The sequence below is a fragment of the Octodon degus genome, unplaced genomic scaffold, assembly GCF_000260255.1.
Source record: "Octodon degus isolate 3935 unplaced genomic scaffold, OctDeg1.0 scaffold00071, whole genome shotgun sequence".
Classification (NCBI taxonomy): Eukaryota; Metazoa; Chordata; class Mammalia; order Rodentia; family Octodontidae; genus Octodon; species Octodon degus.
Window position 1 is genome coordinate 11,121,149 of NW_004524647.1, and position 13,539 is coordinate 11,134,687.

A 13,539-nucleotide genomic window follows, 5' to 3' on the forward strand; every position below is an offset into this window, starting at 1 on the left:
TTAGGTTGTTAACCCTCCAGAAGAGAAGTTTATTGTTATTACCATACAAAGTAGGCTGTTAAGCTTAACCTCACTGTCTGAATATCAAACATTTTAGGCATAACATGGAACAGGTATTTTTCATCAAGTATTGATATGTTGAACTTTAAGTCCCTGCAGAATATGATGAAAAAACATTTAAAAAATTAAAATATGTTTTTAAAAATAGGCATAAAGAATTATATAATTCTTATGTTTACCCATAAGTCCAGAAATCCAACCATATACAACCTTGTAGCAGGACAGTCCTGAAACATTTCTTTTTCTGTCTCCTGTCTTCATTCAGCACCCCCTTCTTGACAAATGAATTTTAGAAAAATATTTCTGAAATGAATACCTAACATGAGATTAATAATAGATTGCACACTGTAAAAATATTATTTACAAACTTAAATGAACATAATGATAAAAAGTGTCTAAAATAAACATGAAGAAGAGTTTACAGATCAGTCATGTAATAGTTCGCTCTGTGCCAAAATCAAGAAACTTATATTCATATAATTAGAATTCTCAAAGTAGAAGGTGTAGGCAATAAATATTTAAAGATTTAAAACTTCTGAATTTAGTTGAAATTTTAACACCACATTTCCAAGAAAAATGAACATTTTGCACAAGAAATATGAATAAAATCATACCAAGATGCACAAAAATGAAATTGTCCAAAACTAATTGCAAAGAAAAAATCATTAAAGTATATACATAGAAAAAAATATTAGCTATGGAAGAACAAAATTAAATAGCATCTTATTCCACATTAGAAAAAATAGAGTAAGTGGGTATGAAACTAGACTTATTTATTCAAAGGACTGAAAAAAAATCTGTCCTCACTGAATTTTATACTTAGCAAACATAAGATATAACATTCTTAAAGTCTGTGAAGTGTATTTATTTTAACAAATTTATGCTGGACATGGTGGTGCATGCCTATGACCTCAGAACTTGAGAGGCTAAGGCCAAAGGATCACCATGAATTTGAGACCAACCTGGGCTTTAAATTTAGCTCAAGGCCAGTCTGAATGACATCATGAGATCCTCATCTCACAAAGAATGCAAAAACAATTATATATATATGTATATATATACATACATGTTTAATGTCTGTTGGATTTACAACAGTGTACTGTTCAGACTTACAAACTGCTCAAACTTATGGCCCACCTTTTTTCTGTACAGTTCTGTACATTTAGTGTGTTTTTTGTACAGCAAACCTTATTTATATGATAGTGTATTTTTTCTAGTTATACTGTACAGCATAGTACTGTAGTTTATATTTTGTTATAAATTACAGTATTGCATACAAGTTATGCAAATAAAAGCAAAGTCATCAATTTAGAGTTCCCTTTGACCATTTTTTTGTTCTGAATATTGTAAAATGGGGACTGGGAGATATCTCAGTAGCATAAATGCCTGCCTGGCAAGGGGCAGGTTCTGAGTTCTACCACTGGTACAGCAACAGAACAAAATAAAAGAAAGACTTATGGCCTCGGATGGATCCACTTCCTCCAGGTCTTTGATCAACAACATAGTTATTGTAATGTGTCATGGTTTGTGTCTAGCTGTCACCCCAAAACCTTATGTGGTCATATGGTTTTATCAGAGGTGGCTGAATATAGAGTGTGTCATTGAGTAGTGCAAGGCTGGGATTAAGGGTGGGTGCTTTATGGATCAGTCCACTGATTGGATTGACACCACCCTAATCCCAGTAGACTGGATACAACACAAAGGACAGAAAGAGGCTTGTTTTGCTCTGCCTTGTTCCTTTGCTGTCTTCTGACACCATGAACTGTTGGCCCTCCAGCATGTGCCACCCTATCTTGGAGCCAGCAGATTATGGACTAAAACCTCTACAAACAAGCTGTGAGCTAAATAAACTTTTACTTTCTCCTTTAACTTTGGGCATTGGGTACTTTCTTTCAGTGAGAAGAAAAGTAACTAAGACATAATGTACATGCTACATACAATTATTTATTTAGTGACTAATCCATTTAATGACCTAGTTGCAGGAATGTAACTCTGTTGTTTAACAAGGAATATATATTACTCCTATAATTGCCACCTGGATCCAGACGTACTGCTGCTGAATGATCCCTTGTTTCTTTTCCTCCGACCTGCACTGGCAGTCATTATTCTGGTATTGTCACCATTCCTTAGTTTTGTCTGTTGCCAAACCTCACATAACCATGCAATTTGTTTCTGGCTTCTTTTACTCAATGTGATGTGAGATTCCTACAGGTTACTGGGTGGAAAAGTACATCATTTGCATTTACTCTTGAAAATGGTTATTGTCCAACAAGAAATGGGGGATTATGTCATTATGATGTCCCTTATGGGAGGGATAGCTAAGGCTTATCTGTATCACCTCTGCCTTTTCAGGTGAGCTGCTTCTCAACTCCCTAGCATAGACCCTGGACCATTACAGTTACCTACACCACAATTACATGCAGGTGTTTGATAGAAGTGATCATTCACAAGCCTCAGGCCACCTGTTGGGTCAGATTTTGAAAAGATGGAACAAGGTCATCAAAGTAGGCTGGGAAAATAAAACATCATTGTATAACTGGGCTCAAAATTTCTGATGTCAGTAAGATTATTTTTTAAAAACCCCACAAGGTTATAAACTGTGATTTGAGGTAAGCCAAAATTATTTGGGTTCTTTGGACACTGGATAGACTTAAAGGCATAGAACACAATTGCTGAGAAGTTATATATTGATTTTTTAAAAATCGCTATGAAAAGATCAGTGGTCACCATGGATTCACAGAAGGGGCACTGAATACAGGGAGCACAGATTATTTTTAGGAAATAGTTTTCACTACCCTGTGTGCTCCTGCAATGGTGAATATGGGCCATGCATTTGTCCAAACTGTAGACTGAAAAATGCCTGGAATAAGCCCTGAAGTAAAGCACTGACTTATGTCATCATGCGTAACACGTGTACCTGGTGCAGGATGCCAGCTGTAGCGGGGGATGCTTGGGGTGTGCAGGGCACATGGGAAAACCCTCAGTAGCTTCTGCTGAACCTCTGTTGACCTAAAACTGCTCCCCAAAAAAGTTAGTCATTAGTGGGCCAGCCAAATAGCTCAGCGGATTAAAGCAACTACAAACAGGCTCTGGGGTCAGGGGTTCAATCCCTGGACCTGCTGTACCGTCCCTGCCCCTGGGGCGTGCTGAGACAACAATTGAGACGGTGTGCTGGGAGGCTGAAACAGGAGAATCAGTATAAGTCTGATCTAGTAGTGAGACCCTGAACACCCTGTAGACCCTTCCCTAAAATACAGAAAAAAAATTAGTCTTTAAAACAAAACCCTTGGGGCCAGGGAGATAGCTCAGTAGAATAAGCGCTTGCCTGGCAAGCACAAGGGCCTGAGTTCAATCCCCGGTTCCACCAAAAAAAAAAAAAAAAAACCCTTCACCTAGATAGGAGAGTAAGTTTCCTGAGGCCAGTTGGTTTCGTGCACCCCTTTCCACCCTCTGCAGGGGCCTGCCTGGACATCGGAAGCAGAGGTGGGTGGGGATGCAGCTGAGCGCCCCCCTCCGGTGCTAATCCGTAATGCTTCTACATCTTTCCCTGCAGAAGTCTGGCCCCCACGGCTGACACCAAGAGGAAGATTTCGAAAACAATCCTGCAGATGTCCCTCGAACACCACATTGTGACGCCTTTCACCTCGATGCTCATTGAGAGTGCCGATGGGGACGAGCGCATGCTGGCCGATGCTGCTCCACAGGATGTCTCCCTCTCGTGCTGCTCAGGTCTGCCTTAGCCCGCCACCCAGCCACCCACCCACACAACTCTCTCACCCGCTGCGGCCCTCCCTGCCCAGTCCCTCCCCAGCTCCCAGCCCGAGTCCCTGGGCCCAAGCTCCCCACTTCAACTGGCTTTCAGGGTGTTTATTGCTGTGGATTTCAAACATTTTTGCTCATCGTCTCCCAAAGGAATTTTAAACACCTATGAACTCCCACACCCACTTCTAAAATCAAAGCTTGGATTTTCTTCATTGTGCTTAAACAATTGCCGTTAGTGTATTTCTGGCATGTGGTGAATATTGATCTTGTAATAAAATCAGATCAATGTTGTAAGTATAACCAAAGAAACTGAATATTTGATGCTATAAGTCATCTTTTTAAACAATACATGAACAAAGCCCGCGGTGTGGCTGTGCGCATCTGCTATCCCAGCACTCTGGGTAGCTGAGGCAGGAAGACGGCAAAATAGAGGCCAGCTGGGCCAACTTAGCAATTGAGCATCGGTGTCAAAAAATTCTTTTTCTTTCTTTCTTGCTTGCTTGCTTGCTTGCTTGCTTGCTTGCTTGCTTGCTTGCTTGCTTTCTCTAGAAAGGGAGGCGGGTGAAAGCCTTACCAAGAACCTGCAGGGGAGCACAAGACAGGTTCTCCACAGGAAAGAAAACCTAAGAACTGATGGGGCATATCTTCCCACATAGGTGCTCTCTACTACGGCAACAAAGTTGCCCCCGGCTCCATCCCATCGTGGGCCAAATCTGCCCTGCCATCACCACCACCGACTGCACTTTCTCTGGTCGCAGGGCCACCCATGGAGGCCACACCCCCTTCCCACGTGATACGAGGTAAGGGCTCCCCCTGCCGCTTCCACCCTCAGCCCGCAGAACCTGGGGCAAAGCCACCTCTACAGGCCAGAGCTTCCTTCCGCTGAGAGAAGCACGCCTCACCCTAAGGGGAGGTGGGGGATGGGGGTGGGGTGGGGGTAGGGTGGGGGTGGGGGTAGGGGGTGGCCTAAATAACAACTATTCATTTACCTTGGATGGGCTACATTGTGAGGCCTCTTTCTGGTGGTACCTGATCTCTTTTTTGTGCTCTCTGGGAGAGGAAGAGCTCTCCCGAGTCTCCTCTTAGATCTCTCACACAGTCTCCAGCTCACGGGCCCTCACCATCGCATCTGAGGCTATTGCGCTGGCTTCGGCTTAGGCCTGCCCTAGGAATCCGGAGGGGGCCAGTTAGAGCACAGTGCCCCTTCTCCCGAGTTCACATCATCTGCGCAAACTCGAGCAGGTTGCCTAATGTGTCTGCTCTCGGCTTCCTTACCACTGAAAATAGGTGTCATGGTACTTATACATATATTTTTTTGGTAACTAGGCTATTGATTAAATGTGAAACATGTCTGAAGCAATAACAAGCACATAATCGTCAATAAAAGGATGCTATTATTAGATTAGGATCTATAAATTTAGTGATCTAAAATACATTAATGTTCTTTCCTCCACAATACATGTTGTTCTGTGAGATTTGTTTCTTTTAATAGAACATAAAAAGTCTAGTTTTGCTGAAGCATTTTAGTTTAGTTTAGTTTAGTTCACTGTACTGTTTTATTTATTTACTTTTTTGTTTTTGTTTTTTAATATATTTTTATTTTATTTTTTTCCATAATATTTTTTTTTTTTAATGACACCGTCTTGGGCAGGGATGTGGCTCAGTGGCACAGCTCCTGCCTGGCAATCACAGGGTCCTGAGCTCAGTTCCTAGTACCAAACAAATAAACAGAAAAAAGCCAAGGTCATGCTATGAAGTCCAGGCTGTCCTTGAATTTACTGTGTAGCCCAGACTAGCCTTTAGCTCAAAGTGGTCCTCTGACTTGTCTCCCAAGTGATGGGGTTACAGATGTGTACCCCCCACACCTGCCTTTGCTCAATCTTTAATTGATAAAACCCTTTTTGTGGACTATTTTGGCAGGAGCCAGAGGTAGTAGGCGCATTTATCTGTAGGACAATTACACAGGAAAGTTCATTTCTTTGAGTAGATTCCTTCTTCAGTGGCCAGCCCCTGTGGCCTCTGCCCTCTCAACATATGAGACAGAGAAGCCAGCTGAGGCAGCAAGGGCAAGTGCAAATGAGGCCCATAATGCAGTGTGCCAATCACTGGAATGATAAGTGTTGCAAAACAGGGAGTTTCTTCATAAGGGAAGCAAACATGAATGCTTGGGAATCCATCTCCCTGAGAACACAAGTTTAGTGACATTTATGGGACAAAGAAGCCAAGTGATTGAAAGCACAGGAAAAGATGACTGGAAGTGAAGGAATCCATGGTATGCACATGTAATTACTTCCCATAGGTCTTTGAGAGATGCATGTTCAGAAAATGGTAGCATTTGCATAATCTGAGGGTAAGGTATTGGGGCTCTGAAGCCAAAATGTCACCCACTGGACACCTGGTCAGGCCCAAGTGAGGAGTTAGTGGCTTCAACAAAAGTGGCCATTCAGTCCCTCAAAAGCAACCTAAACTACTGTGGGTGTTATGAGCCCTCAACAGAGGCATCATCCATCCCAAATCTGGTAGGAGACTGACAGCCCCTCTGTTGTGAGGCTGCAGCCATCAGTGATCTTCCAAGTCAACCAAAGTAAGTATCTAGCAGCAGGCAAAGCTGGAGGACTGATTCAGGGCTGACTCAGGCTCTGCCTGGATTTCTCCAGCTCCCTGCACCAGTGTTAACAACTAGAGTTCACAGTTTCACGACAGCCGGCAACCTTGGGAGAAAACTTGTGTTCTTTCCCTCTGTTCTCCTCTTGCGAGAAAGGAAGCTTGAACATTTCTCAGAGAGTCTACCCCTCACTAAGGAAGGCCCTATGTGCCTCACTTGGTTTCCTGAAAGGTGAAAGGAACTGTAGTTCCCTGAGAGCGCTGCTCTTTGCACTCCCTGGAATGTACACTCTTCTACCAAAACACCCTCAGCACAGATTTTAGGGATGTGTCTATCTCTGCTGGAAGCCCTGTGTGGCAACAGAGCAAGCTTTGCAGGACTCTGGGTGGATGTGCTAAGTGATCTCCCCTGGCTCCTGTAGCTCATCTCTGAAACTTATTTGTGGACTGCAAGGGACTTGCTGCTTAGAATGCTGCTTACAAGGGCTGGTGAGATAGCTCAGCAGACTAAGCACCTGCTTTGGCAAGTGCAGGGACCAGGGTTTGATCCCCAGTCCCACATGCTGCACCAGCCCTCCCCCGGGGTGTACTGAGCTGTCCACCGAATAGGGTGTGGTGGTGCATGCCTGTAATCCCAGTGCTGGGGAGGCTGCAAACAGGAGGATCACTATGAGTAAGAGCTGTGTAGTGAGATCCTGTACCAAATACATAAATTTAAAAAAAAAAAAAAGAATGCTGCATACAGCAACCTCTCTTGTCTCTTGCCCTTGCCTCCTGGCTATGGAGCTTCAGGAGGGCCTCTGCATTGACCTGGGTGACTAAAACAATGACCTTCCAAAGCCACTCACAGTAGTCTGTGTGAAAGATCTCCATGCTGAAGCCCCAACAGCCACTGTAGTGAGTGGCTTCCAAGCGCAAGAGACTTCTCTGGTGACTAGGGAGTGAGTCATTTAGACAGTTGCTTTGTAAAACAAGTCTTTCATGGCAAATGTTGAGATAATCTTTTAAAAATACTATTTCCAAAGAGTGCAATACTTCTCCTAGGTTTCTAGACTGATAAGATGGTTTTGGGGTCCAGTGTTGCCCATGTGACTGTGGACCCCTCTCTGAAGCTGCCTGGGTCTCACCCACTGTATGATGCTTTCAGAGTGGTTATGAAATGTGTTTCTCATACCTGATAGAAGTCCAGCAAACCCTAGCTAGTGTTATACTCAGATACCTCAAGTCCTTAAGAATCTATGAAGTCTTTGTGGGGGTCCACAATATACTACTTTCAAGAGAATCAAAATTTAAAGCTACCCCATCCTTTGGGTGATTGTGTTTTTCATTTTCTTGTATATTTTATAGTTGAAAATGACCCACATTTCATTATCTACCTACCAAAAAGCCAGAGGAATGTTTGCTTCAATATTGACTCAGAACCAGGAAAAATCCTCAGCCTGGTTTCGGATCCTGAATCAGGTAAAAAATAAAAGGAACCTATATGCGAATTAGACAGAGAATTGTGTACCTCGCTGGCACTACCTAGGTTTATTTCTTTTTCACCTTAATAGGAATTCTATATTTTTCACACTCTGATAATTTGTAAAAAATTAAATCATAAATATATTGTCTTGAATAATTATACTTCAAAGTATGTACTCTAAGTTCACACTAGTTTCTTACTTTAACATAATCACTTTGTAATAAAATGTTATAAAATGAGATTTATAAGGAAAACAATTATATAAATTCTGAAGCAAGATGATTTTCTCAAAATACCAACTTTTTTACATTCAAATTATGCTGTCACACATGCAGAAAAAAATAATGGCTAAAGTACAAAAAGGAAACATTTTTTCTTCTGTAGGAATTTTAGTCAATGGTCAGCTTATTGGTGCCAAGAAGCCCCAAGATGGAAAACTAAGCACTTATTTTGGAAAACTGGGATTTTATTTCCAAAGTGAAGACATGAAAGTAGAAGTGAGCACTGAAAACATCACCCTACAGCACGGTTCTCATGCATCCGTCCTGTCCTGGTCTGATACGGCCCGCCTGCTGAACTCGAGGCAAGTACTGTGGCCTCTGAGTCGGGCCCCTTCTTCACCCAGGTCTAGGGAGACCACGTCAACACAGAACTTAAAGCAATCATTTTTAATGTAAGGAAGTCTCATATGGTGGTGGATGCCTGCAATCTGGAGGCTGACGCTGGAGGGTCACCAAGTTTGAGCCCAGCCAGAGTCATTTAGTGACTTAGGGAGACTGTCTCAAAAGAAGGTAGGAGATGTATCTCAGAGATAAGACCCTGAGTTTAATCCTCAGTATCATCGAAAGGAAAACAAAGGAAAATTGATATTTCAGGAAAATGATTCTTACTCAGTATACTACTTTTGGCACAAAGATCACCACTGTGCCTAGTCTTGTATTTGACCCACAGCAAGCAAGCACTACTGAAATCCGGAGCAGTCTCTGTGTCAGACAGCACACTGTAAGCACTATAGTGTTGTCTCTTAAGAATAAGTTCCCAGCTAGTGTCTGTTAATAACTGTTGATCTACAAACGTGCCAGTTAGCAGAAGTTTAGAGCCAGGAGTTAAAACAACAACACTCTATAGCAAGAGCCTTGTCAAGCTCCAAGAAAACTAGCTAAATTGTAGGGAGGAACGAGTCTTCCAAGTAGGGGCCGGATGGCTTGCTAAAACATCTGCTCTGGAATCCTTCAGTTCCTGGTTGTCTTCCACACTAGGGTGCTTGTGTCCGTGAAGAAAGAAAAAGCTGTGACTCTCACCCTGGATAAAGAAATCTCCTTTTCTGTTCTGCTGCATCGTGTTTGGAAGAAGCACCCAGTCAATGTAGACTTTCTGGGGATCTACGTCCCCACCACAAACAAGCTCTCGCCTAAGGCACATGGACTCATAGGTAAAGTATCTCTCAGCTGTCTGGCACACATGGGACCACTCTAGGTCTTCAGCAACTTTGGTGGTAGTGGCTAGAAGTTGGGGAGGTGGCTACTGTGACTGGGGAGCCAAGGATCAACATGGCAGAGGGAGGGTTCCAGAAGGCAAAGGTGTCCAGGGTAGCATCTCAGCATTGCAAGCTGGGTAAGCTAAAAGAAGGGGCAGAGCCAGTTAAAGTGTAAAGCTGAATGTTTTCTTTTAGTTGCAGTGGGATAGGCTGGTTTAGGAAGGCTGTGAAAACAAGCAGGGCATCCAGACCAATAGTGCCTAGCATTTTAAGAAGGGTTGCAATGTAAGCATTTGACAACACCACCTTAAATCCTGTCCTATGATTTGAGATCCAGAGTGGATCTCACCTTGCTGCCATCAGATGGGCAGGCAGTTACTTATGGTCCAGCAGATGGACCTTATATATAAAGAGGTTGTGAGTTAGCTCTCAGGAATGACTCCTTCCCATTGCCACTCTCTTTACCTTTCTGTCCATCTTTTTACCCCCAAAATTCTGGAGGGGCACCAACATATCACTCAAACTCAGCAATGGCCTTTTTATTTTACCTTGAGTCATGTGTAAATGTTTGAGCTTTGCTTCCCTAGGACAGTTCATGCACGAGCCAAAGATATACATCTCCAATGAGAGACCAGGAAAAGACCCCCAGAAGCCAGAGGCAATCATGGAGGTAAAAGGACAGAAGCTGATTGTCACCAGGTAAGCTTTGGATACATAAGACAGTGACCAAAAGGGTTCCTGGCAGACTGGACTGATTTGGTGAAATACAAGAGTTTAAAAAACCCATTTTAAGGTCTGAGTCTGTCAAATGCAACAATGTACTAAGAAAAGACACATATGTAACACCTGCATGAAGACACTTCAGACAGCCCATCTTAAATGCCAGTAGTGTCCATGTAAGGAAGTGTGCGGCACAAAACACCAAGACTTACTGATCTCTTATTCTCATCTCCATGCATTAGAAGCCTTACGCTCACAAGCTGGACAACTGAGAAAGTTGCTGCATTGGTTATTTTACCATTGTTGGGACAAAATGGCTGACATGCACAACTCAAGGGAGGAGAGGTTAAATTTGGCTCATGGTTTTGGGGGTTCCAGTCCATAGTTGCATGGCTGGCTGGCTCCAAGGTGGAAGGGGCATGGTGCAGTAAGGCAGCTTGCCTCATGGCAGTCAGGAAGCAGAAAGGAGGAAAAGAAGGGAGACCAGCGCCCAAAGCCTCACCCCGTGGTGTGCCTCTTCCCATTAGTCCCATCTCCTGAAAGGCCTCTATGGCCTACTTGCCTTCTAAAACCTTCACTGTGAACATAGGGGACTCCTATGTCTAAACCATTAACAGTCATCCTAAAGAAGAAATAATAAAAATACACATGAACCATGAAAGTGGCATGGTTTTATGAATATGTATTTTTTGGAAAGCCTTCTTTTGGAGCACGGATTTACTGAATGCATTTTTGTGTAGCTTTTCTTGCAAAAATCAGATCCATATGCTTCATCCTTAAGTGAGAACTTAGACACTTAGAAAACATTCTGAGTGCAAACTTCTTATACATCTTTATAGTCTTTTTCAGTTGTCTCAGCCATGTCTAATTCAATATTCTTTTAAAGCAATTTTTGTCTTTGAAGAAATTTTATAAAGCAGCCAATGTTGTTTTCTTAGAAACAACATTCTGATTGCTTATGTCATGTGCTTAATGAAATCATATTACAATAATAAACCATAAAATTATGATACATGCCTATACAAAAAATAGATTTGTGAACTAAAACAGTGGATTCTTAGTGAACCACAAAGCTAGTATTGGTTTACAATATAGAAAAACATAAAACATAAAACACTCATCCATAATGTAAGCCTAAGAGATGTCTCTGGGTGAAGGGTGAGATTAGCTTACAACACTTCAGAGTTCTTCCCACTTGCATTAATTTGCTGCTCTTTATCTTGCTGGGAGGGTCCATGAAGTTAAAACTCTGTGTGGGTTATTGGAATTCTGTAAGGCATAATTCTTATTTTCCACCCTGCCAACATTAACCTCCAGACTCTGACATATTAGTACCACTGTCTAGATTCTGACAGTCCATACAACTTGGGTAAGGTGGGCAGGGGCTGTACAGAGAGAGTAATAAGAAGGGGCATAAAAGTCAGCAAGGCAAGGCAGGAATCTGGCATCTGACTGCTCCAGGGGAGGTGCCCCTGCTTGCTGACCACACACCCTGTTTTCCTTGCAGAGGCTTGCAGAAAGACTACAGAACAGACATTGTGTTTGGGACAGAGGTTCCCTGTTGGTTTGTGCACAACAGTGGGAAAGGTTTCATCGATGGATATTACAAAGATTACCTTGTGCCTCAGCTCTACAGCTTCCTGAAACAACCCTAAAGGATTATAGTTTGGAAATCCTCTGTACAAATACTTTTTTCCTCTGTCACTTTTGTAGTTCTTCCTCAGTATGAATAATTTTTTAAAAACCCAACCAATGGTAATTGAGTCTGTTAACATATCTGAAGAAAAATAAATATTTTGCAAAGAAGCACTAAGATTTTGTTGTATTTCTCAGAGGCTTTGGAGCATTAATCAAGGTGACTGAAGAGTGAGCAGCTTTGGCAATTGAAGCTGACATCCGGGATGAGACCCATACGTGGCACTTACAATAATTTCACTACTGTTGAATCGGTGTCCTCGACCTTGCAGTTTGAGCACATATTTTAATTCGTTACACAGGAAAGTTCAGTTATGAGGGTATTGGTGAATATGAAAATGAATAGGGGAGGTTATTGATCTTAGTTGCTCTGTAGAGATTTATACTGTTATCCTGTCACTCTGTACAGATAAATTTGCTAACGTACCTGAGATGGCCCAGTGCACTTGGTTAAGATTCACTCCATAATGTTTGTTGGCCCTTGAGGTCCTTTTTAATTCATGGGGCCTGGATTGGTCACAGTTGTCCAGGGCAATAAAACCAATAGATTTATCAAAAGGATCGCCTCACATAACTATGGAGGCTGGGAAGTACAAAGTCTGCAGTGAGTCAACAGAGCCCAAAGAGCTGACATCCTAGTTGAAAGGCCTCAGACAGTCGAACCAATGTTGCAGACGAAGTCTGAGGGCACTCTGCTGAGGACTCTCTTACCTGGAAGAGAGTCATCTGTTTTGTTCTATCCAAGTCTTTGACTCTGGACAAGGCCTGCCACATTAAGGAAGAGAATCTGTTTTACTCATTTACCAATTTAAATGTTAACCTCACACAAAATACTCTCTTAGAAACATTTGTAACAATGTTTGATGAACTACCTGGATATCCATCATCTAGTCATATTGACATAAAAGTGATTAATCATCAGAAGGCTTAGTCTAACAACCCCTTTCTGTTTATACATTCTCCATATAAGATATAATACAACTGGGCAGGTGTCTGCTTATGAAATGACAATCACCTAACAGCATACCTCTCTGAGATTGTTTGATGGTCTCCCTGGAGTTTCTGCTGCTCCTCAAATTCTGTACACATTTAAAATGACTCAGAGTACTTCCTCAAATGGCTAATTGGATAGCATGGAGATTGCTGAGTGACAAAGAGAATCACAGTGTCAAATTCTCTAGAACCCCCTCCAGCTGTGAACATGTAACAGTGGGAATACTGCCTTCCCTAGCCCTCCGTGTAGAACTTAGAGGGTTTCTACAAGTACTGTTAGCTTTCCTCGCAGTGACAACATACCCTACCTGAGAATAACAAATTAAAGAAAGGCATGTGTCGGCTCACAGTTTCATGTTTCTCCATGGTCAACTGGTTCTCACTGTTTTTGGGTCTTGGTGAGACAAAGATCACAGCAGAGGAAAGCTGTGCACCTCATGGCAGCCGGGACATAGATTTGGAGAGTCAGAGAGGGAGGACTGGGGACAAGCATGGTTCCCAAAATCATCCTCCACGGCCCACTCCCTCCAGGTAGGGCCCACCATTTAAGTTTCCATCATCTCCCAAAAATGTCATCAAATCATGAATCCATAATATATTTCAACTAGTTCACTGATCAAGTTAGATGACTAGCTAATGATCCAGTGACCTCAGCTAACCACCCAATCACCTTCCAAAACTCCACCTCTGAACTCCTTTTTGAGGAGTTTTAGGTCCAAGCCATGAGAAATACTAACATTCTAAACCTTATGTTAGACTTCAC

At 42.4% G+C, this 13,539-nt stretch overlaps 1 protein-coding gene across 1 annotated transcript in view; it reads left to right on the forward strand.

Moving 5' to 3' along the window:
* The window catches only part of Itih2 (inter-alpha-trypsin inhibitor heavy chain 2), a 61,392-nt gene extending 49,517 nt beyond the window's left edge, over nucleotides 1–11,875 (forward strand). Inside the window, exons 15-21 of the mRNA XM_004635292.3 lie at nucleotides 3,614–3,789; nucleotides 4,479–4,622; nucleotides 7,774–7,887; nucleotides 8,276–8,474; nucleotides 9,151–9,323; nucleotides 9,956–10,067; nucleotides 11,596–11,875. Coding sequence (XP_004635349.1) covers nucleotides 3,614–3,789; nucleotides 4,479–4,622; nucleotides 7,774–7,887; nucleotides 8,276–8,474; nucleotides 9,151–9,323; nucleotides 9,956–10,067; nucleotides 11,596–11,743 — 1,066 coding nt within the window. The 3' untranslated portion in view covers nucleotides 11,744–11,875. The remainder of the gene's footprint in view (nucleotides 1–3,613; nucleotides 3,790–4,478; nucleotides 4,623–7,773; nucleotides 7,888–8,275; nucleotides 8,475–9,150; nucleotides 9,324–9,955; nucleotides 10,068–11,595) is intronic.
* Nucleotides 11,876–13,539: the final 1,664 nt, after the last annotated feature.